This window comes from Talaromyces amestolkiae (genome assembly GCF_001896365.1).
Source record: "Talaromyces amestolkiae strain CIB chromosome Unknown scaffold15.1, whole genome shotgun sequence".
Taxonomy (NCBI): domain Eukaryota; kingdom Fungi; phylum Ascomycota; class Eurotiomycetes; order Eurotiales; family Trichocomaceae; genus Talaromyces; species Talaromyces amestolkiae.
The window spans coordinates 1-24,701 of record NW_024468051.1 but is presented as its reverse complement, the minus strand read 5'-3'; the positions used below and the strand labels follow the sequence as shown (position 1 = coordinate 24,701).

General features: G+C 46.6%; 5 protein-coding genes across 5 annotated transcripts; 3 read left to right on the top strand and 2 right to left on the bottom strand.

Moving 5' to 3' along the window:
- Window positions 1-1,125: 1,125 nt before the first annotated feature.
- On the bottom strand, window positions 1,126-12,184 carry BHQ10_007257 (uncharacterized protein; the record flags this gene model as incomplete). The annotated part of the gene is made up of 13 exons (XM_040879933.1): window positions 1,126-1,392; window positions 1,453-1,504; window positions 1,560-1,985; window positions 2,066-2,340; window positions 2,406-2,650; window positions 2,736-5,855; window positions 7,982-8,225; window positions 8,296-8,627; window positions 8,685-9,129; window positions 9,203-9,287; window positions 11,074-11,646; window positions 11,706-11,978; window positions 12,042-12,184. 13 exons carry the CDS (start codon window positions 12,182-12,184, stop codon window positions 1,126-1,128), a joined length of 6,480 nt encoding a protein of 2,159 aa, XP_040735761.1.
- Window positions 12,185-14,868: 2,684 nt separating this feature from the next.
- Window positions 14,869-16,039, top strand: BHQ10_007256 (uncharacterized protein; the record flags this gene model as incomplete). The annotated part of the gene is made up of 2 exons (XM_040879932.1): window positions 14,869-15,237; window positions 15,287-16,039. The coding sequence occupies 2 exons, from the start codon at window positions 14,869-14,871 to the stop codon at window positions 16,037-16,039; spliced, it is 1,122 nt and encodes a 373-aa protein (XP_040735760.1).
- A 278-nt stretch (window positions 16,040-16,317) lies between these two features.
- On the bottom strand, window positions 16,318-17,894 carry BHQ10_007255 (uncharacterized protein; the record flags this gene model as incomplete). The annotated part of the gene is made up of 2 exons (XM_040879931.1): window positions 16,318-17,667; window positions 17,727-17,894. 2 exons carry the CDS (start codon window positions 17,892-17,894, stop codon window positions 16,318-16,320), a joined length of 1,518 nt encoding a protein of 505 aa, XP_040735759.1.
- A 926-nt stretch (window positions 17,895-18,820) lies between these two features.
- Window positions 18,821-20,031, top strand: BHQ10_007254 (uncharacterized protein; the record flags this gene model as incomplete). The annotated part of the gene is made up of 3 exons (XM_040879930.1): window positions 18,821-19,532; window positions 19,591-19,859; window positions 19,924-20,031. 3 exons carry the CDS (start codon window positions 18,821-18,823, stop codon window positions 20,029-20,031), a joined length of 1,089 nt encoding a protein of 362 aa, XP_040735758.1.
- Window positions 20,032-20,768: 737 nt separating this feature from the next.
- BHQ10_007253 (uncharacterized protein) lies at window positions 20,769-24,058 on the top strand (the record flags this gene model as incomplete). Its single annotated transcript, XM_040879929.1, has 3 exons — window positions 20,769-21,245; window positions 21,308-23,757; window positions 23,815-24,058. The coding sequence occupies 3 exons, from the start codon at window positions 20,769-20,771 to the stop codon at window positions 24,056-24,058; spliced, it is 3,171 nt and encodes a 1,056-aa protein (XP_040735757.1).
- Window positions 24,059-24,701: the final 643 nt, after the last annotated feature.

The window sequence follows — 24,701 nt, the reverse complement described above, 5'->3', positions numbered from 1 at the left end:
GCGTGCAACTTCACTCCGGTAACAAACATGTCCACCCTGCCTATTCTGAAATAAGATACATTCAATTTATTTCCTTGTATAATAACTTCTTATGCTAATCATATTGATAACACGGTGTGGTCTCTCAATTGCTTCTTCAAGGACGCGACGAAAGCCATGAAAATGTATTTCGACGCAAGTAATGCCAACATCCTTGGATTGTGCGCCGGTGTGTCTGGTAAGATAGCCACTTGCACTTGTGCCTAATACGTCTGCGCTGACGTTCGTAGGATGTTTGTTTCTACCTAGGATTTAAAATTACGTACTCAGATCAGTTGCTGGGGCCGCTTCAGCATCGCCTGTGTGCCGTGCCTCGCGTAGAATCAGCGCTCACCTTAGGTAAGTCATGAATATTTATACTATCAGTAAGTCGTGTGTGGACACCCTTTTATCAGCTATTCGGGCTTTAACCAGATAATTGTCCTTCCAAATTGGTATATGAAAGATTCTCCCATACTTGGCTTAAATAAGAAACCCTCAAGAAAGATGGTACAACTTTTAACAAGGATTTCTAGGATTCTGGGACTTCCATATGGAAGCGGGGTGATGTAGGATTACCTATGGTAGATACCGCTTCTTCTAGATGAGCAGAGTATGTGGCCACAGCAGTGTATTGAAAATTGCGCGGTGGTGATTGCGACAACATCAATTTTAACTGTATCAGCCCGAGCAATTTCAATTGTTGGCAATCAAGTATGTATTGTGGCGCAACGGTGACAGGATTAGGAGAGAAGCCCTGGGGCTGCTGGTTGTACATATCATTGACTGGAAGTTGTGATGCCTGCTTGGGTACATGTATACGAATCATCGAATCACCCATATAAGATATATTGGTTACCTATGGGCACTCATCAACACCGGTGCCTGTAGTTACACAGCATCCAGCTCCTCCTCCGCAGGAACATCCATCACCAATCCCAATAAAGTCTGAAAAGGTCACACCGTTTTTGTCGGCATAATCCTGACAGCCACAGACACTAATGGGCGCTCGTGTTAGTTTCATAGCATATAAATGTCAACTGGTAATTTAAACAGTATGGAAAAGGTAGCTATGGGCTGTAACGACTAAGAGAAATCCCTGACTGCTCACCTGGCTGTATAACCGTATCCGGTGTAATTCATATTGGTGTAAAAATCATCCATTGACCATGAACCCGAGGGGTCACAAATAGGGAGCGTAAAAGTTCCTGCCATTGTGTATATTGCAGTACTTGTCACAGCTGTGCTCGACAATGCCAGAACCGATTGAACTGTATTGTCTACGGCAGGCTGGTAGTTAAAACCGCCCTTGACAAAACTGGCGTAACTGCTTTGAATAACATCTATAGCAGTGAATCGATATCCCCCGAGTTGCTGTATAGTCATCTTTAGTTTTCTATATTGGTCGAACTGGAAATGGGCATGTTTCCTTACATCATAACCRGGGGGMAAGCCATATGTGTATATAACGTTGTAGTCACTAATTCTGCGCAGGGTAGATTATTTAGCATTTTTGAGGCGAATCAAGCATAGAGACTCACCCTTGAAGATAGCATCCGTAGCCAGAATCCTGACTGACCCAGGCCTGAAGATCCGTGGGGTATTTTCCACTATTGCTATTGACTTCCATTGGAAGGTCCATTAGTTCATGAGACACAGGGAAAACAAGGAGGATGACACGGATCATACATTCATCCTCACTCATTGGATAGCAGTATAGGAAAACCGAGCTTTGGTTCCACAGTGTGTTGACAATCGAAGCATCCCAGACGTAGTTCAGGTCGGTTGATATTGTATCAGTGGTCACTAATGTGTTGTTGTCAGTGCTGATAAGTGGCATCGTCTCTTCTCTTAAAAAGGCGCCGTTCTCAAAAAGAGAGATCATTGATACGTTGCCATTAGCGATAGTATAGCTCCATATATTGTCCATTTGGTCGTTGAAACCTTCTGCCCATTTTGACGCAGAGCTTTGCATTCCACTCACGTCAGCAGCTACTCCGTCTTTTGTAATGTTCATGGCAGAAGATAGAAATACAAAGTCACTCACATAGACAGGTTGTTTGCTGTCGTGGCACTCGACTGAGCAGCAGCCATTCCTTCAGAGATCATTCCGCCTATGAATGCGCCGCCTGCAGCGACAACATCATCGCCGGTTAGCGTAGACAGTACCGAAATACCAGTGCTTATTCCAGTCATGAGCTCGGTCAAGAGTAGGCTCTCGTCTGTGGCAGGGGGCCAGGKGAATGTAGAATAAATCGTGTCAGCACGTGTGCTGAAGTTGGCCGGCATATTCTGGACCGCATCGTGGATTTTCGCGAGCAACTCAAATCCAGGTGTCAACAGCCTTCTCTCATGGTATTATTTGATAAAAAAGATAATATTCATACCTTGTTCAGGTTACCAATTGATACCAAAACACAATACTTCCAGCCCGTACCGGCCGTGGATAGGGTACAGTCTGGAATCTCACAGGTATCGCTAATAGATCCACAATCTGAGAATCCATTTTCCATCTGAAGTTGAGCTGCAAACTCTGCAATAAAGTCGCCGTCATCTTTATACGAATTGAGATAATTCGTGAATGCCGTGGTAGTATCGACATCGTTCCAATAGTAAGTTTGCATAGTTTGATCTGGCAAGTAGTAGTGTGTCAGAGTTAAGCGCAAAGCGAACAACGAATGCCGTAAAGCCAGAAAGTAGATGGGTATTCTACTTACATCCTATTAGCTCAGCGCAACTCGAGTCTGAGTTAAATTCCTCTACAAATATCGCCCCAGTGTATGGATCATTGATGCACATTTCTTCATCAGATGAGGTCACACAATAGGCATCTGGGCAGTATCCGAGACCACAATCAAAGGAGCAAAGGGGCTGGTAGCTGCTATCTAGAGTCGAGACGGGACAGAAGGAACCTGTGGTTTCGGTAGGCTGCTCTAAAAGCGTCCCATTCTGGGTGCAAGTGCAAAATGGCTCCGGGCAGTAATTATACTGGCAGCTGAACTCACAGAGAAATTCGTATTCGGAGCTGACATCACCCGCAGTGCCAGCAATACAGCCTGTGTCTGGATTGAGTGGTATGCAGGTAGGAAATCCTGTGTCAGTTTGATCCAGAGACTTGCACTGGCCTGTAATAGTGTCGGCCGTTCCTTGAAGGTCAACGGCCCAGTCCGTCGTACCACCAAAATTGAGATCCTGATAAAATAATGTTCGGACCGCTTTGTTTGAATCGGACATCCAGGAGACCCATTGAGTGTCATCCCACACCAAAATATCAACGTAACTTTCAGAATCTGTGGTCTGAAGAACATTTGTCCCGGTTGAATTCGCGTATGCAATTTCTGCGTTGGCAAGGTATCCCGCGGTGTTTGTACAAGACCCGGGATAAGCTCCAGACGCAGGACCCGTATACGTGCACATCTCAGTATAACAGCCTGCAGTAGTCATTTGGAAGCTTCTTCCATAGCTTGTGACGCCGACAACAACTTGGGACGATGGTACTCCTGCTTTTGTGATCATAGAAAGTGCATTGACCGTCTCAGTCAAGTTCACATCAGATCTCAAACAGTTGCCGGCCGAGCAGCCGGGTTGCGCGTTGGCATTACCATAGTCCCATTGGCCATGAAGATCGTAGGTCATGAAAATGATCCAGTCTACTGTAGTTGAAATGGCCTGGATAGGGAAGTTTTGTAGGTACCAATAAGATGCTGGTGCGGCAATTGAGATGGTCGTTCCAGGTACTTGAATATCGAGTTCATATTTTAGTGTAACTAGAAAGAGGAAATAATTCGTGCCGTCAGCCACACTTCCAGCGGGGATACCGGGTATATCCGGTTCTCCAGGGTATTCCCAGTCAAAATCGATCCCGTCAAGATCGTACTCCTGCACAAATGAGATTATGCTTGTAATAAAAGCGTCCTGGTTTTCTTCTGCCATTATCTCTCTGAATATATTGTAAGTAGATGGTGAGGTTGAGAAGTCCCATCCACCAATGGAAACTATCTTCTTGAAGTTACCATCCAATTCCTTGAATTCGTTGAGCTGGGTCGAGATTGTCGAGACATTAATCTGAAAGTCGGGGGTAATACCGGCAAATGCGAGAACAATATGCGTGTAGTCACTACCGTATAGTGATGTCACTGGATTGCTTAGACAAGGACGTGTTTGATCAAATCCTTCGAAGTAGGCAATCTTCCTAAATTGACTAGGGGCATCTCCCTCGACGATGTTCGTACCGCAATTGGATATGCAGCCATTTGTMCCCGCCGCTGCTGTACCGGGGGCGTCAGTCGGTGATTTGGTAATCGTACAGAATTCATCTGTTGTTCCACATTGACCCCATATGTCGCAGCAAGCGTTGAGTGGGCATTCGTTCAGTGTAGATAGATTGGTTCCCGAAGGTACGGTCACTGTACCTGGAACTTGTGGTCCACAAACTGCATTGGCGATTGGTGCAGGCATGGGTGGCGATCCTGTGCTGAGACATATATTATTACCAACTTGTAGATCAGAACAGCCCATCCAGCCCCATGTGTCGTCATTGTAGCTCTCTATATCGTCTTCCGAGAGACTGTAAGTGGCTGCGAGAGCACTGCAAGTATCCCCTGAAACGACCAAGTACGTAGCGCAGGTTCCGTTGGCATATGGCTGAGGAGCAAAGTTCGGGAGGGTTCCCGATGAACAACACACATGTTCCCCTGCTGTTAAGGTAGAGCACAGAGTCGAGCTAGGATTGTATTCAGTAAATTCAGCTGCAGTAATACCGCATTCAGCTGCCAAAGACGAGCAGCTGTCCCCAGAAACTACTTGAATGGTGGAACAATTGGCTCGAGGCTGCAAAGAGCGAGAGCTGAGTGTAGCATTGGAGATGTTGCTGGCTGTGTGAACTGTGATTGGTACATCTAGTGATACCGTATCTCCAAGAGCAGTAGTGGTATAAGAGGTGATGCAACTTCCGTTCGTCCATGTCTGCACTGCATCTTGGACGTCTCCTAAACTCTGCGTACTAGCGAATATTCCAAATGTGTACGCACTGTTGGGACCCGTGCCACAGAGCTGCACCAAAGCAGTTTCAGCAGACAACAAGTCCTGCAATGCGGAAACTGCCTGCTTGAGCAAGGCTGTGGTGAGGTCTTGACTTTGAATCTCTGTTCCAACATAGACGCCTAGGTATATAGATTCAAAGATTGCAAATTTAGTTACCGAGTCACAGATGCCCGAGTGTGTCGTATATGCCTCCAACTGAGCCAAAATTGACGAAAGATTGAAGGGATTATAGGAAGAAGTCGAGCCACTGAAAGCAGATTGTAAGGTAGTATTCGTTTTCTGCCTTGAACCATTAGAGATGCTAGAACAGGAAGCGACAGAGGTAGTTGCTGCCTCCCCTTCCTCATCGACGGTGCAAGCACGAATTTTTGTATGAGTCCCAGGATCCGCCAATTCGTTGTATACAGCAAAGTCAAGAAGCATTGTCTCATTGCACCAAGCCAACCTGTCGACACCGTGGTAAACCGTCCAATTGCTAGGATTTTTTCCACTTTCACCACAATTGATAGGGCAACGGTTTCGACTAGCATGGACAAGTGCTGGGTTTGACTGTAACACACCACTCACTTGCGTCGTTGGACTGCTAGCGGCAGACAGTCGTGTCACGGTAGAGATGGGATGCTTTGCTAGATATTGATCAAGCTCGGATGGGAATGCCATGGCTATAGGGGCCAGGCTGACCGACGTGGCCGTGAGCCAGTATCTCAGGTGCATGGGAAGACGATCAAAAAACGCTTGTGAAGGAATGAAATGAGGTTTCCTAACTACTTTCCTGCGCAAAATCTCTTTACTGCCTAAAATATCAAGGCATATTTATACTTGTGTCGGGATTAATTGATTGTCTTGACCCATATTTAGTCTGGTATGTTCAGGAGCTAGAATATGAACTATAAGATATGGACTAAAAAGCCCGCTGCACCTCAGACCTAGATACCTACACCCTATGTAACTAATATTACATATCCTGTTAGCTGATTGTTCTCTCAAACTAAAATCATGTGCTATGTGAGCCTTCTAGCTGTTTTTTTGGTGGAAACTTAGCGTATAGTATGGGTTCAAGGATCTCTCTCGTATCATAGACTATACTTATCCAGGTACAATGGATTAATTCGCCGTGCATACGAATGCACTCAATTAGAGCATATTTTTTGCACCAATCGAGACTACAAGAAATGATTTTCGTGTTAGGTGCAACCTGAGAGTTGATCTTAGTAGCTCAACTGTAAATTGATAGTAGACGCCATGTAACTCTGGCTAAACTTCTAAGTATATATGTGGCATTTGATGAAAAGAGAAAACGCTAGCTTCTTTCTTTGCCGGGCTTATGGCTTAAGAGACTGTTGTTAGTAAAAACGGCATAGCTGGGTGTGACGATATGCATATATAACCTCGGCCTTCGATACCTTTATATCAAGAGTATGGGAACAGTGATAAATCTGGAAATATACCTTAGGCTACAGGTCTTTCAATACACGAGATATATTGGGAATACGTACTACTAATATCCAAAGAGGAGAAGTTTTCAGATACGTCCTTCCTGCTATGATTTTCTATGTTCTGTTCTGGGACCTATAGGGGGCGCGTTCGTTCTAATACAAAAATGGTATTGAGTAGAAAAGATAATTAGGGCAACACTATATAGTATGTTAAATTTATCATGTACCAGGTGTTATTCTGATAAATCAGAAATATGCATCAAGGTACTGGGGGAGCGACTTAGGGCATCACATTATTTCCAGAGACAGATTCAGACCACTGAATTAACCGGTAAGAAAGTACATACCTAATGATCCCTATCGAATCTCAGTGGAGAGAACCACAAGCGTGCCACGCCGCTACGGTCTATATGCGCTATGCGATACAGTGAAGTACTAGTAAGGTTAGATAGTTACGTACTTGACCTTGTATTATTCGTTTAGGGCTATGTAATTTAATGTAAGGCGTGGTAAAAAGTAGCCTGTTTCCAAAACGACTCGTTATGATCAGTGATGAACTTCTGACTAGTGTATCTTGACTGCGCCGCACTAGGAAGCCAACACGCCTATAGTGCTACTACATAACACTACTACCTTTGCTCTATTGGACTTAGACAACGTGCGATGGGAAGCGCTAGTAAGATGATGCAAACTGAAGGCTGGTAAATCAAAGATAAGAAAATATGCGATGATCCGGCCGTACTAGCCGATCTGTCTAACTTCACGTACGTCCATATCTCCCCGTTTATACTGGTAGATGCACTAGCCATGCGCTGCGCCGCACTAAAATGTGTGCGGAGTAACGTACATAGTATCTCCACTAACTTAGAGGCGTTTGATTACGTATACCCAAGTTCCACATTCATGGCCCACAAAAATAGTAAATTCCCTGAAAAGACGGGGGAACATTGTGTTTACACACATTATCTATAATCCGACTGACAGCAAGACCAAGCCAGAGATATCCGTAATTTATGGATCAGTTACAAGACAGGCACGGGTTTGAGTTTTAGATCCTAAATGATAGAGAAATTCATGATGAAAGATGATACGAATTGAATGTTGTATGTGGTCATGTCCTTGTATCTTTCTTTAACGTACGAACCTCCGAGATATGCTCTATTCTTGCCTAAGATTTCCATGATAAAGGGATCAGATAGCGACACTAATCACAGGCAAAACAGCCCACCTGGTACCAAGAGTAATAACCCACTGCAGTCGAAGCCAGGAACGTGCTTGGAGAATGCAGGTTACAATAACTGCCTTCTATAAAATACACATTCGTGCAACCAGATGTAGCTAAACACAGCTCACCACACGCTTCAGCACTTGCAACATAAGCAGATCCTGTAGTATACGAAGTGATCAACGTTGATGGATTATCATCCGAAAAGCCAAATGAACCACATGCTTCGCCTGAAGAGAAACAAGATGCGTCGAACCACAGATAATAGCCACTCGCAGTGCTTTCTTGAAAACTGCTTTCCCCTTGATGCAGATTGCAATAACTTCCTTCGATGAAGTAAATATTAGTGCATCCAGATGTAGCGAGGCATTGCGCTCCACAAGCAGCAGCGCTTTCGACATAAGGGCTGCCGGATGTGTAAGAGACCAGTACAGTTGAGACCGCGTCGTGTGAAAATCCAGGAAAACCGCATGTTGAGATATACTGAGGTGGAGCCGGTAGGACTGACGAGCATGTCAATGTATTGACACAGACATAATCACCTAGATCTAAATATTCACAGCTTGTGCCAACTGCTGGGTTCCAATCGTAAAATTGAGTCAGAGAGATGCCGTACTCTGTGGCTATAGCGGCACATTCATCCCCATTGACGACAAAATGAAAGTTGTCACAATTTGTGGCTATGCCTGTTTGATAAGGTGTAGGCGTTGTGATCCCATTGCCGGTGCTAGTGGGAGTTACTGTTGTGCTAGCGACTGCGGTCGTTCCAATAACGTCGACACAGACATAGTCACCCAAATCTAGGTACTCACAACTCGTGCCAACCGCGGGGTTCCAGTCATAAAATTCAGTTAGGGAGATGCCGTACTCGGTGGTAATAGCAGCGCACTCATCTCCGCTGACTACTAAATGGAAGCTGTCACAGTTTGTGGCCATGCCTGTTTGATAGGGTGTGGGCGTACTGATCCCATCCCCTGTAGTGGTCATCGATGTTGATATAATCATAGTAGTAGGAGTTGGCGTGGATCCAATAACGTCAACACAGACGTAGTCACCTAGGTCTAGATACTCGCAGCTCGTTCCCACTGCTGGGTTCCAAGCGTAGAAATCAGCGAGGGTGATTCCTTCACTTGTCGCTATGGTACCACATTGATCACCACTAACAACTAAATAAAATTTATCGCAATTTGATGCCATCCCTGTTTGATAAGGCGTCGGGGTTGAAATGCCATCTCCAGTAGTCGTCGTGGCTAACGTGGTTGTATACAATGTTGTAGCAACAGATGTAGTGACTGAAGATGACGAGGACAGAGATGTGGTTGGTCCTGTACTTTCGTAGTCGATTTGCACGCAGTAATAGAAACCTGAAGTAAGAGCGCAAGAGCCAGTTGAAGCAATAAGTGGATTCTGAAAAAGCCATAGTAGTCAGTGAACAAGGATTCACCAAAAGTTAATTCTTCAGCGGCAAAGGCGAACGAACCCAGCTCTCAAATTCGGATTCGGTGATATAGTAGGTCTCCTCAACATCCGCACAGCTTAAGCCAGCGGTGCCTTCAACCCAGCCGCTACAATCCACGGAAGCTCCAGGATATGCCGTTCCTGGGGGTGATACGAGGTAGCCTACCACTAGAGGCAAGGCAATCAAGGCTAAAGCAAGCCTTTCAAACATAGTGGTTGAATAAGAGAGTACGAGTACCTACTTGAAATTCAGCTCGTAGGATTATGAGAGGTCAAGATGGATGTGCTCGAGGTTGTAGTTGGGACATAAATCAAAGGGAAACGTTAGGCATATGTATACTACAAGGGCGCTAGCAACTTCACCAACAATGTGGTTATCTCTGATCTAGATAATATGAGGCATTATTTTACATTTCTCTGTAACCCTGTGATTCGGTGAGTTCTGTGACTCCGCATTCATACTACAAGACCTAGACAGAAAGCTCATTCTTAATACTTTGAGGTTGGGTATCCAACCACTTAGAATGTCTCTTAGTTTCGACGTGCTACTGATCTAGTGTTGGTTTTTATCACCTTACTATACCTACGCTTTCTATATATAATATCATGTATCATTCCTCTATAAATGTAAGATGTTGTTCTGGAATAAGGCAAACCTTGGAATTGGAGGTACGTAATCTAGACAGGGTTCGATTCATCCGGACCAAGAATGTTTATGGCTTCTCCACCAGAGCATCGAACATCATGTATTTAAGTGAAATGTGCAGTCTGAAGTATTTGTAATTGTCACGTGTAAGATCTAGTTTCCCTCCCTATATTTTTATGGCAATTAGGAGGCTTTGTCACTAACTCTTATCTAGAGCGTCTCTACCACAGGAATGTTTCGATATTGATAGCGGTGAGCTACCTATGAGCAAATTATAGGATCTGAGGAAATAAACCAAATACCGAAGTATATAATTTTGATGGTACTGGATGTAACATAGTAGATAGACGTCCGGCTGAGTGTTATGTCTCACAACGGACTTCAATGAGAGGCTAGTGGATAGCTTCATCTGGCGATTGGCTAAAGCCTCAATCTAGAGGTTAATTGACAAGGTACTCAATTATGGTACAATCATACGACCTATCAATGACAATCACCGGTTATACTGGTAGATACCCTAGCCATGCGCTGCGCCGCACTTGAATGTGCGACTGCAGAGTAACGTACGAGCTGCCGATATTAACTCATACCCTGGTGATGGATGATAACGTCTAAAATATCACATATATCCCCACCGTGAGGCGTTTTATTACGTGTACCTTATCTCCACAATTATGACCTCGTCTCTAGACGCAGGAATAGTACGTACATATGGCTATGCCGGTACGAGTCCCAGCTCTGTACCATATTGGTTTTGCATTGGTGCAGACATCAGCTTTCTAAAGACTCCCTTTGTTTGGATTAGAAAAACAGCAATACGCATCCCTCGAGCAAGGAATTCAGTAGTCCCAACAAATCGCTACCGATTGATTGGTTCTCTTTTGTCTACAAGGGAACTCCTCAAATTAGTAAAGCCTAGTGAGATCATTAAATGGACTGAATCAAAAATCTAAAAGATGAATTGTCCAACGTACTCTGCCACAAACGTAGCTACGAGAGGAGGATCAATTATGTTGTGACACAGACATGATTGGTTATTATTTTCCTCTTCCTGATAGAGATGCAGAGTAGGCATTTAATGTACAGTAAGCAGTGACAAGATCTCATCTTATACGAGTGTATTATAGCAATTTTTCCGAAAACTGCAATAAACTAAATATGGTATAAAGCTTCCTCTTTAGTAATCAAGTTATGCTCATAGACAAACCCCTACAACACTAATGAACAATACGGCCATAGCCACTAACCAGTTGGGATACAGGCGATTCTCCGAGAGGCTCTGCTCAGTATAGTCTATGTTCATGGAGTTGTTATTGAACCCAACTGTCGGTAGCCAAGTCGGGATTGCACTGTTGTTCACCAGCACATCCGAATGATAAACGTCAATGATGCCGGAAAACGTTATGCGGATTTTACCTTGGACCCAATTCAAAGGCGATTTTAAGATACCAGTGCCATTTGAGAACTGTTGTGCTACGGCGGTAAAATATCCGTCCAACGTATAATTTGCTGTTCGACTGTCGAATTGCAACTCCACTGTGGGAGATGTCCAGTTCCATCCTTCAGTGTTTGCCGAGGGACTGTTGACAAGCGAAATGGAATACTCGTCGGTTGCTGTTGCAGAGCTACAGGAAGACTCGTTTAAAGTGAGATCGAAAAGAGCATAAAAGACATTGGTGGCATTGCTGAATTGACCATTGAGGTTATATGGCGCTTGTGTGGTGCTTTCCAAGGACAAATTAAAGTAATCATGGTAGGGCGGAGGATTTCCTGCTTCGCTGATCACTGCGGACTCTTCAGGATCAACCCAATGGACCGCTCTGGTATTCTCTCTTAGTACGTACACAAAGAGCCATATCAGCTGTGCGAGACTACTTACGGTGAAGATTCGAGACGCCATACGGAATCATACACAGCTTCAAACTCATCCGGCCAAGCTACCATAGAAGAGAAATTGTACCCCGAAGCCCAAAGAGCTAGAAGGGTATTGACAGGGTTCTGACCCTCATTGTACGATCCTCTCTCTGTCACGGCGAGTCTGGCCGGGAATTCAGCAGTGATGTTGCGCCCTTCAAGGTTCGAGCAAACCGATACATTAGGATACATGCCGATGAGAGGCGTCAATTTGATCTGCGCGGTCGCATTGTAGTATCTGGTTCAAGAAAGAGACAGTGAGTAAGTGGATGATTCTGGGAGGATGAAGATGGCGACTTACGAGCCAACTGAACCGTAGATTCCACCGAGGTTTTTTATGCTAGTCGAGCGCAAGGGAAGAGAGCCATTGACTTGATCATCTCCTAGAACACAGACGGGTGCGAGAAGGAGAAGAGGAAGAATAAACCGCGCGTAATACATCATTCTTCCGTGGTGTCGACAATTCCATAGCAAAGTTGAAGGAACTAATTATTATCTGAGAGACTGTGGGCTTTATGGCATATCATAATATTTCTGCTTGGATGTGGTCTAAGCGAGAGACGTTTTGCTTTCTTAATTTGCTTAAATGATCAAAGGTACCAATCAGAATTGGAAAAGGAGCGGCATAGAGTACGAATTAGATACAGTTAGTACTGACTACATATTATGTGTGTAGCAAGTCAATAGCGCCTCTCAGTGCAAATGGAAAGTCGGATGTAACGTTGCGCCTCTAATGCTTGTCACGCTATCTACAGTAGCCCCTGATCAAAAAATTGACGGGATCGTTCTATGGATATGAATTTCGATTTCAATACCCACGTATTTCCCATGTCAGATACGATATTTACAGATCTATCATCGAGACGATGTCGAACCAGTGTATATCTTGCTGAGTAGCATGGCATCATTCGTGCAAGACTGCGCATGCAAGTAATGGAGCTGCCAAACGTATCGTGATAGGTTACAGTTGGGAAACTTATTCCAAAAGCACGACACCACTTGATCTAAACAAGTGCGGCAAAGGCTGCGGCACTGCGTAGCTGTACCGCAGCTGAGCAGTAGACAGACTAATTATGAAAAGAATCTCAAGACCGAAGCCCGGAATATAGGAAAGAAAGCTTCCGGTGTTCGTGGCTGGGAGAAAAACAAGGGTCTCCCGTGCCCCAAAAACTTTCCTCAACACTAAAGGTCATAGTGCTTGGTCTAGGCTTAACTCCGTTAGATTTTTCTGGATCCGTCAAATAGGTAACCTTATGATTGGTGACGAGGCAGCCAATATTCTGTATTCATCTATCATTAAACAATACGTGTGGTACGTACTAGTAAGTCGAGGATGAAGGTTGATCCCGAATACGACCCGGGGAGATAGTGCCTAGCGAATTAAGCATTCGAGATCGCGGGCCGCACACGCGTCCCTGGGTACTAGCTTGATTACTAGCTTGGATACGTGGCTTCGTACCGTACATGTTCGATATTAAAGGCATCTCATTTCTTTTTCTCCTGACTACAGTTCTATCAATACAGTCGAGCCCAACACTACTGGAATTGTTAAAATGTGGCACAGCACCGACAGAAAAAGCCTCACAAGATGGGGATACTTTTATGCGCTGGTTATTCTCCTATAGGAAGGTCCTGGCGTGCCTTTTCAGCTGGCTGCAGGTAATTCTCCGGATAAGCATTTGAACTTCTAATCTTGTGTCGAACAGAAAACGTCCGTTCAGCTAAGGGGAGATCCAGTTGACGAGCTACTGCAAGTGACTATTCCCTCTGGCAACAAACGTTTCCTCTATCACATCTGACAAGCGGTAAACTACTCTCAAAAGTGGCGAGGCACAGACGGCTAATTGGGTACAGAACAACACAGCTTTTAATTGACGGAAAATACGGGGACGAGATATATTACTCAAGGTCTTCTAGCGATGCCGTCTGCCAATTCAGAGTTCGCGATTCAATCGTCGCTTGGAGCGATTCTCGACCGCAACTTACATTTCAGATCCTAGTGCACATAAAGCCTGAATCATAACTGGCTAGTCCGTGTGGTTCTGCAAATAATGGATATGCTTACTTGAACTCCAATTTCGGTGATTGCTATGATATCTACGGATATTGATAAGTCCTAGTGTGGATAATACGGGCTGGGCATGTCCGGGTGCATGGTGAACAGTCAAGGCAGTGCTCTCTTGGAAAGTACCATAATTCATGATCATAGGATACTGACGGAGCGCTTCTAGAAGTCCTGTTGAGGTTGCCAAAGTTTATGTGCAATTACCAAGTATATGATCGCGTGTGAACGCTAGCCGTTGGCCTATTGCGAATGCGAAGCTTAGTAAGCACGATTTATAATTATCCAAACAACCTCGCCATATATAAAACGTTGTAAGATAAAGCATATAGATTTAGGTTTAGTATTATGATTATATAACTTGTAGAGGAGGAGTGAGTAGTTAGTAGTAGGAATCTAGTAGGAATGCCAGGGCACGTCAAGTACGGAGGTAAGGATGTGATGAAGCAGGCTATTTGTCAATTGGCAAATATGAAACTCAACACAAACAAGTGCCGCAGGAAATCACCATGTCGAAAGATTTATCAAGAGGTTTATATACCCTAATCATGCCTATAAGCGCTTCATTGGCTACACCAATCACCACTGTGATGGACTGCAACTCTGCGACAAATCCGCCCCCGCAAAGATCCGCGCGCGTCACATGTCAAAGAAACTTAACGGTCAGACAATCTTGATCTGTCACGAAACTTGCTGTCAGTCTGGCATCAGTTTGACGAGCCCGGGCAAGGACTTTTTTCTTGATGATATTGCCTCGGGCTAGATTATACACTTGATTAATGATACGAGTGGTGATTCATTCGATGACTGTTCTGTGCAGCATGCTGTTGATGGAGGTGGGCAATAATGTAACAAAACACCGACGGCCTGCTGAAATCTCTGTCTATATTGATTAATATCTGGTATCTGGTTTTGAGGTATGTTTCCTTTATGCTTTTCCCTCCGTTATACTCGGGTACGGGAGCTATCAATGATGGGGACAATTTGCATCCAGCTTTATTACACATGCTAATCAAACTCTAGACTCATGTCTATTACTTTTTCAGCCCAAAGACAGGAAGGAAAGATGTGGTCAACAGCTCTGTCAAACATCTTTATCCTCCCCTTTCTCCTCCTAATCTCAATCCCCCTTGCCCTATCCGCCTTCGTAACCGCAACCCTAGCCCTAACTACACTATTCGTCCGCGCTCTAGTCGTATACTTTGAACTAGTCATCGCCTTACTCGCGCATTTCTTCTTGTTTCCAGCTCATTCACCTGCGTCGGGGTCATTTCTTGCTCTTACAGAAGGGAGTACGCCGGGCATTGAGCGAACGGCGCATTATGCCAGAACGGCCAAGTATGGCCATCAACATACGGGACTTGTGAAATCGCGTAGGGGATCGTTGTCCTCAAAGGAAGGTGTTGCTGAGGATTACTTCCTTCACCATCCCCCAGTCAGTGCAATCCCTGCAACCACAAGACTATCATGCTGACAGTGTAAAGCAACATGGCCATGCCCCAATCCACTCATCACACGAAGCACTATCAAGCTTCATCTCCGGCAACGCGGAGCGTGACTTCGAAGGCGTCGGCGGCTGGCGGACACCCCTACCAAGAAAGAAACATCATCAAACATCATCCGCTTCATCCATGAGCTACAACAACAGCAGCGAAGAAGAACTGTCTTTCGATCATGATGATGACGAGGCTTGGCTATCAATTAACAAACGGCTGGAACTGCCATCGAGACGATTTCACGTCCCATCACCGATGCTCTCACCGAAAATTGTGACAAACACGGCATTGGAAGATCAGGCACGCTTTCATCATCAACAACAACAGCACTCGAAACCGCAACAACGACCGAGATTCCACAAAAGATCCAAAACATCACCCCTTCTCTCAACGCAGAACTTCCCATCATCCGTAACAACGATAACGAATCAACAATCGAATCAACCTCAATCAACACAGCAACTGCAAACATCCAAATCCAGCGCGGGTCTCGATTCTCTTGCATCGCCCCCTCGATCATCAACTTCATCGTTGACAACCTCCTCGTCCTCCGGATGGCATGATGTCGGCAGTCCTCTGCTCATGACATCGTCGTTCTCTGGCCTTGGCGCGGATTACAAGATGGTGCATTATTACCATCATCAACCTCTCACTGGACAGCGGGCTCGGAGACGGAGTTCAGGTGGTTCGTCGTCGGCGGCGGCGAAGCTGATGTCTTTGACTGGGTTGGGTTTGACTTGATATCTTTGATTTCAGGATTGGCTAATGATAAGATGATATATATACCTTGAATGTTTCAAATATTGAGTATTCAATGATGCGACGGTCTATGTTCTTGGCGTCAATCCAACTGATTATTGTAGTGTAAATGAACTAAGAAAAGAAGGTCTATATGCTTTAAAACCCTGCACCCCAAACAAGCCAAAGGCTCCTCCTAACTCTAAAATTAACAAAATCGCTATCATCTAGGCAGATAGTAACTTGGCAAAAATAATAAAAAAAATGTCGGAGTTGATTAACTATGATTGACGTTTCGCTTCTCGTCGTCGGACGTCCTCCATCTCTTTCAAAATTATTTCATTAAACTCTTCGTCTCCCTCGAGGTAGAGATGGTGGCCGGCGTTCTTGACAATATACACTTTGGCAGAACCATTATCCGCCTCACGTTCTTCGGGAGTAGCGTCTTTCAATATACGACGCTTTTCCTCTTCTAATTTCTCTTTGGCTGCAAACCCACCGGCGACGTCCATCCAGTCGTGATCACCATACATGAAGACGACAGGTATGCCGTTTTCTTTTTGCGGCTGAGAGGCAGTTGCTGCAACTGCAGATGGATCAGATGCCGATGTCAATGCGGCAGGCGAATCAGGCCGAATGACCTGTCGGCCAATTCCTTGGATTCGACGGATCAAAGGACTTCGTGCGAAGGCCCCTGGTGCCAAGAGATATGTTAGCGCATACTCGCCACTACCGCGAAGTCTGAAAATAGAATATGTGTAGTCGTGCAAAGCTGACGCCTCTGCATATGGTAGATGTGAGAATCGTCGAGAGGTCCAGCGCGACACGAGACCTGGGCCAAACGGACCGGACCAGCGAATTAAGCTAAAAGGTGAGACATTGGCGTCCCAGAGGTAAGTGACGAGGCGCGGTAGACGAGGTGGCGTCCTTCCATTGGTACTGGTTTCTGTCGAATCAGTCGGCATCGCTTCGTTCACCGCATACGGATCCTCGGGAATTCCCACTGGCGAAACGAGAATCAACTTATTCAGGCGCCCCGGGTATTTGAGGGCATAAGCCGCAGCTATGTAACCACCCATGCTGTGGCCCATAAGCGTGAAGCGCTCAATCTTGCTTTTGACGCGCCATTCTTCAAGGGCGTCAATGAACCAATTCTCTGCCTCTGTGATGGCTTCCTGGCGATCTGAAGCTTTGATCTTGAAAGGCGGACGCGTGCTGCGGCCCATGCCCAACATATCCAAAGCGTAGAGATGCCAACCTTTGGCGCGACTCAATGGCTCGAAGTTTCTATAGAAGAATCCTAGCCCAGCACCATATCCATGTAGCATGACCAGATTTTGGTCGGTCTCCTCACCGACACGTTCCACAGAGAACTCATTCAGAGCTCGATTTTTGCCACTCAGCTCGACCATTCGGGAGCGCCAGCGGCGGGGTCCATATGGGTCGTTGTTCGAGTTGACAACCTCGTCACCGGTTTGGCTGGGATCGACTGCCTGTAGACTGTCGGTCGCACTGGGTGAGTTTGGAGCACTTGCGGTATTACCGGTCTGTCGTTGGGTAGGAGCTTCTTGAAGATAGGGTATAGAAGAGAGGACTTTGTGTTCGGCCACTGCAGCAGGCGCCTTATGCCACTACCCGAGAAAATTTAGTTTTGAGTCTTGACTCTAGAACGAGTTGAGTCGGTACTTACCCATTGGTGGATTGTCTCTTTCATACCCAACGGCAACCAAGAAGACGATGCAGGCGCCATCCCATGTGTCACGGAATGTGGTAGTTTACGTCCTGAGTCTGTTGATTCCTGCAATCCCTCACTGCGCATCCCACCCTCACGGTGACTAATCGTCTCCACGGACGGCATTATGATAACAGCGTACTGGGGAGTACTTCGTCGAGCGTCAATGGACGTGCTCCGAGAGAAGATCGGATGAAATCGGCTTGACGAAATGGCTTCTCGTAGCCTCTGTGAGTAGAACACTGCCGACAACTGCACCGAACGAAGTCGCTTTGAAAACACCTTGATTCTACTGTCGACAAGAATGACAGGAGATCCTGTCACTCGTTTAGCATGAACCACAGACGACACGAGATGTTGGTGAATCGTCCAAGCGCGGCGCTTGGGGGGGGGAGGAAAGAGAGAGATGACGAAGGTGAGCGCCGGCTTTAAAAGGCGAAATCTCTCGTGACCTATAAGACAGTAGTCTATAAGCAGAGCATTGAGTGTGCACGTAACGTAGTGTATGTAGAGTAGTAATTAGAAGTTACTAAGCAGAGAGAAGAGAGGAATCCGTGATCGAGGGGACAGTTGCCGGGCAGGCAGGCAGGCAGGCACCATCATTATGATTGTGAAGCATGAGTGATCGAGGCGCTCTGGTTGGCCCGCGGAGTTAAACCCGGACTTTGGCTGGCATCTGCTCCTTCCTCGTGGATTTCGGACAAACTGGGAAGCCGCGCGCCGGTCGCCACTGCCTTTTTTACCTCCGATGAGTTGCTGCCTGATAATCGAGGCATCAACATTCTTTCCTCGGTTCGACTGAGACTAGCTGATTCGGAAGGGACCTGACATCACATTCATTGTTGATTCATTCACACTTGACTAGTCATGATCCCTGCTTACAACCCGACTACTTCTGTTGTCAGTGTTTAAAAGAAAAAAACATTCGACTACTCGAGTATCCCGTGATGCGATAAATGGTTGGCCGCGGGCCAAATACATACCGCCAACGGTTGTCTCTGCAACTGAGGCTGAAATAAACATACTGACCACGGCAGCAGCGGTTATCACACATGGCTGCCTCTCGCCTAGATCAGTTGGTCAAGGGTGCACCGCCGCCAGACGCACATCTTCCCTTCAACGACGCCCCAGCGCCCTTGCCCAAGTCCTACCTCGAAGGATCAAAGATCGATTCCCGACCTACCACACCAGACCCGCTCTCGACGTTACCCTCGTCGCCGCCGCAGATATACCTGAACTTACTTATACTTGAAAGCTCCTTGCGCGCGCAGTATCTGGCACTGCGAGAGCGTCGTCGACAAAATACTTTTTTTCTCCTGCTGCTGGCGTTATGGGTTGTATATTTTTTCTATGCCTTGTTCATGCGCCCTAGAGAAGATGGGAGCGGCGTGGGAGGCTCAGTATATTGGATGGTAGAAACGGCCGAAAAGGTTGCATTTATGGGAGGCATTGTTACTGGAATTCTGGTCTGGGGTACAGGACAATGGGAACGAGGGATGCGATGGCCTCGGCGCTGGTTCGCCGTTGCTAATCGAGGCTTAAGGGGAATGAATACCAAGATAGTCTTGATTCGCGGTCCGTGGTGGAAAGAGCTATTATCATTGCTCTCCTTTATTTTCCCATACTCCTCGCTATTCCAATCACCGAAGAATTTTCAATATGTTGAGCTACATTCATCCGAAAAGCGTGCTGCCAGACAGCACCACTCCGTTCATGACCACGATAGCGACTCGGCTTTCATTGAAGAAGACCTAGCGCCTGGAGGTGACTACATACGATTGTTGCTTTTACCCAAAGCATTTTCTCCCGAATTTCGGGAGAGTTGGGATGAATACCGAGCAGACTACTGGGAGAAAGAGAATGAAAGACGTGCACTACTCCGCCGAAGAGTTCAGGAGCGAGAACGTCAACGAGCCCGTCAAGAGGGAGGTTGGTTATGGTGGCTTCCCTTTACCTGGTCACGTCAGCGTAGGCATGTCCATACCCATCACCAACATCAGCACCATCGACAAATGTCTAGTGTTGCCAAGACCCATGATGGCCGAGCTCGCCGCAATACTCGCTCCAACTCACAATCGCTTCATACTCGGGGTCCGTCTCGTAGCTCGACTCCCGAGAGCGCTGTCTCTACTGCAACAGAGTCACAGGGTCACAGGCGCAAAAAAAGCACAAGGCCCTCGAGTTCACGTGGCCCTTCGCCTCTGACTCCTCAAGTGTCTTCGAAACGGGATTCGACCATATCAATATCTTCTACGACCTCTGACGATTCTTTTTTGCCGGGGCCTAGACACAGACGCAGCTCGCCAGACGTCAATGCGGCTGCAGAAGCTTGAATATTGGATGATAAGGTCATTTCGTGTTTTCGTTGTACAAGCGCTATATGCCGTGCTAAAAGTAATGTATCCATGAGATGTCGGATTATGATCATGCAGTGGCAATTTAATGTCGACTATGCCAGGTATTACTATGTAAAAGAACTAAAATTGGTTGTATCGCGTAGTACTTTATGTCTTTTATTCTAACACAGCCGAGGCGGCGAGCCCGTATAAAATAAATAAATATTTCTCGCCTCAGGCAACATCCCCCCACCGCCCGCAATATCCAAAATTCTCACCCCTCCGACACCCAAGAGAACTTTCCTTCTTTTTGCACAGTCTTATTGAAGCTGCCTCGGGGGGTTTCTCTTTTCACTTGACATTCTTTTTATCGATCTCGGTAATATTTTCCAAGGCCGGGATCACAACTCTATCGGAGAACAAACACGCACACAACACTATCTCCGAGACTACTTTATCGATACTAACTCCTCCGCTATCGAAACCTGTTTTCACACCACCACAAATCGCACGCAGCTCTCTCGGTCTGTGAGCATATACAACTTGTGGTTGTAGCAAATTTTTACTTACAATATACTACACGGCGGATGCTGTCCTTCACTGGATACAGCCTCGAATACAGTCCACGCAACTAAATTAAACAACATCGCAACTTAGATCGAAAATGGCGCCCAAGAAGAAGGGAAACAAGAGACAGGAGGAGGATTGGGAAGCTGAACTTGGCGAATCTGCCGCCGCTCCTGCGACCGACGCACCTGCCGAGGCCAACGGTGATGCCGATGCCAACGGTGATGAGGACCAGATGGGAGGAGGAGGCCTTTTGGCTGCGCTGAAGAAGAACCGATCGAAGAAAGCTAAGAAGGGCAAGGCAGTTGATAACGATTTCGTGGAAGGAGAGGACCCTACACAGGCAGACACCAATGGCGACGCTGCCGTTGACTTTGCCAGCAAAGCGCCAGAAGAGGGTACGTTTGATGATGAAGATGATGTCTTTGCTGGAAAACCCAAGAAGGGTAAGGCTGCGCCAGCTCCCAAGAAGGCCGAGCCCGAGGAAGATGCGGAGGAGGGTGGCAAAGTAAAGTCTAAGAAGGAAAAAGAAAAAGAAAAAAAAGAGCGTGAGAAGCAGAGAAAGAAGGAACAGGTAAGTACTTCTAGTAATAATACAAACCCGAGAAATCTATGTGCTAACAAAATTTCCAATAGGCTGCGAAGAAGAAGGGTACTACGCCCGCTGCTCCCGCCAAGGAAGAGCCAGTCGAGAAGGCTGTTGAAGTTAAGGCTGAACCCACCCCTACCCCAGCCGCCAAAGCCGAGCCTGCTGGCAAAAAGAAGAAGCTCCCCGCACATTTGGCTGCTATTCAGAAACAACAGGAAGCGCTCAGGAAAGCACAGGAGGAGGAAGAGCGCCTGAGAGCCGAGGCGGAAGCCGCGGAAGCCGAACGTCTTCGCAAGCTCGAAGAAGAAGAGAAGAAGAAGGAGGAAGCCCGTCAACGCAAAAAGGAGAAGGAGAAGGAAAAGAAGGAGCAGCTCAGGAAAGAAGGCAAACTCCTTACCAAGGCTCAGAAGGAGGCCAAAGAACGAAATGAGTTGCGTATGAAGCAGATGTTGGCTGCTGGTGTAGGCCATGTCGCTGGTCTTGCAGAGAAGGGCGGCGAACCCTCTGAAAAGAAGAAGACGGTTGTGACAAACCGCAAGAAGAAAGGGCCGAAGAAAGACGAGGTGGATCTAGAGGCTGCTGCCGCCGCGGCTAGGGCACAACGTGAAGCCGAGGATGAAAAGCGCCGAAAGGAGGAAGAGGCTTTGGCCAAAGCCCAGGCAAAGGAAGTTGAGGAAGTTGAGGAAGACTGGGAGGCAGCTGCTAAGGCAGATGTTGCTGAAGACGATGTGAAGGATAGCTGGGATGCAGACTCTGACGAGGAAGATACTGCCAAACGGACAAACGGAACCACAAAGGACGACGAGTCAGAGTCAGAGTCGGAGACGTCTTCCGACGAAGAAGACGAAGAGGCTACCGCTACTCAGAGAGCCATTGCCCAGAGGAAAGCAGAGGCTGCTGAGCGACGCAGGAAACAACACGAGGAAGCTCTCGCTGCTCGATCTAAGGACGATCTCCGATCTCCTATTTGCTGTATTCTCGGTCACGTCGATACCGGAAAGACCAAGCTTTTGGATAAGATTCGACAGACCAACGTCCAGGAAGGCGAAGCAGGTGGTATTACGCAGCAGATTGGTGCTACTTACTTCCCTGTCGATGCTTTGAAGCAAAAGACTGCCGTTGTGAACCCGGATGGTGCATTCGAGTTCAAGATTCCTGGTCTTCTTGTTATCGATACACCTGGTCACGAGTCCTTCTCTAACCTTCGTTCAAGAGGTTCATCCCTTTGTAACATCGCTATCTTGGTCGTCGATATTATGCACGGCTTGGAACCTCAAACTTTGGAGTCCATGCGTCTCCTCCGTGACCGCAAAACGCCTTTCATCGTCGCACTGAACAAGATTGATCGTCTTTACGGATGGAAGAAGATTGATAATAACGGTTTCCAGGAGAGTTTGGCTATGCAGAGCAAGGGCGTCATCAATGAATTCAGATCTCGTGTTGAGCAGACCAAACTTGCCTTTGCCGAGCAGGGATTCAACTCCGAGCTTTACTGGGAGAACAAGTCTATGGCTCGTAACGTCTCTCTTGTGCCTACTTCTGCGCACACAGGTGAGGGTATTCCTGACATGCTTAAGCTTTTGACTACTCTTACTCAGGAGCGTATGACCAATTCCCTCATGTACCTTTCTGAGGTCGAATGTACAGTTCTTGAAGTGAAGGTCATTGAAGGTTTGGGTACAACTATTGACGTTGTTTTGTCGAACGGTGTCCTCAGAGAGGGTGACCGAGTAGTGTTATGTGGTCTGAATGGACCTATAGCAACGAACATTCGAGCATTATTGACACCTGCACCACTCAAGGAACTTCGACTGAAGTCTCAATATGTTCACAACAAGGAAGTCAAGGCAGCTCTTGGTGTCAAGATTGCTGCTAACGACTTGGAACATGCCATTGCCGGTTCCAGGTTAATGGTCGTTGGTCCCGATGACGACGAAGAGGACTTGGAGGAAGAGGTCATGTCTGATCTCGAGAACTTGCTCAGCAAGGTCTCCAAGGATCAGCGCGGTGTATCCGTGCAGGCATCCACTCTTGGTTCCCTTGAAGCTTTGCTTGAGTTCCTTAGGGTCTCCAAGATTCCCGTGTCTAACATTTCCATTGGACCCGTGTTCAAGCGTGATGTCATGCTGGCGGGCACGATGTTAGAAAAGGGGTTCAAAGAGTACGCCGTCATGCTCTGTTTCGATGTCAAGGTTGACAAAGAAGCTCAAGCGTACGCAGATGACGTGGGCGTCAAGATTTTCACAGCTGATATCATCTACCATCTGTTCGACGATTTCACCAAGCACATGGCAGAGTTGACCGAGCAGAGGAAGGAAGAATCCAAGATGCACGCGGTTTTCCCTTGTGTTCTCAAGACCGTCGCTGTCTTCAACAAGAAAGACCCCATCGTCGTCGGTGTGGATGTTGTTGAAGGTAGCTTGAAACTGTTGACACCTATCGCAGTCGTCAAGCAGAATGCAGCTGGCCAGAAAGAAATCATCCAACTTGGAAGAGTGTAAGTTTCCTTCCACTTTCTGTCAAAGCGAAAGCACCAGACTAATATAATCACTAGATCATCCATCGAACGAGACCACAAAGCTATCCAGGTCTGCAAACGTGGTCAACCCTCCGTCGCCGTCAAGATCGACGGCGCTAACCAACCCTCCTACGGCCGACAACTGGAAGAAAGCGACACTCTCTACTCCGAAATTTCACGGAAGAGTATCGACACACTAAAGGAATTCTACAGGTCTGACGTTACCATGGAGGAATGGGGTTTGATCAAGAAGATGAAGCCGCTTTTTGATATCCCTTAAACAGCCAGCAAAATAAACACGATCAGATGAGATGATGAACAAAAATGTACGAAGAAAGGAAAAAAGTTGTTATCCTCCTTATTGATCTTTTAATCTGATGTGTAGGTAGATTGTGATTGAGTCTTATTACATAATTATTCCACTTCTACTTACCTGCCGTGTAAATGGATAGGTTCTACTGTATACAAATTTACTCATTACCCTCCCACCTCTCCACCTTCCCTCCCCTATTCGACCAATCCAACCAACTCCCATGATATACTGCCAACGTATCAGGATCATACCCAGCCTGCACAGCCAACTGCGCCGCCGCCTGCGCTCTCACGCCCGCCTTGCAATAAAACACAATCTCCTTTTTCCTTCCTTCCCCTTCTGCGCCTTCTGCTCCTGTGGCAGTAACGGCAGGCTTGGCATATCCAAACCTCGTCTCGAACTCCTCCGCAGGCAGAAAGTATGCATCCGGCTGAGAAGCAAGTGGGATTGAGACAGCGCCTGGAATGATGCCCGTTGCGGCGAGTTCGGCGGGTTCGCGGACGTCGATTAGGATTATGTTTGAGGTGGAGGAGGAGGAGGAGGAGGAGGAGGAGGAGGAGGAGACCGCTATTTGTGTGTTTATCTGATTTCAGTCAATCAATTAGTCAAG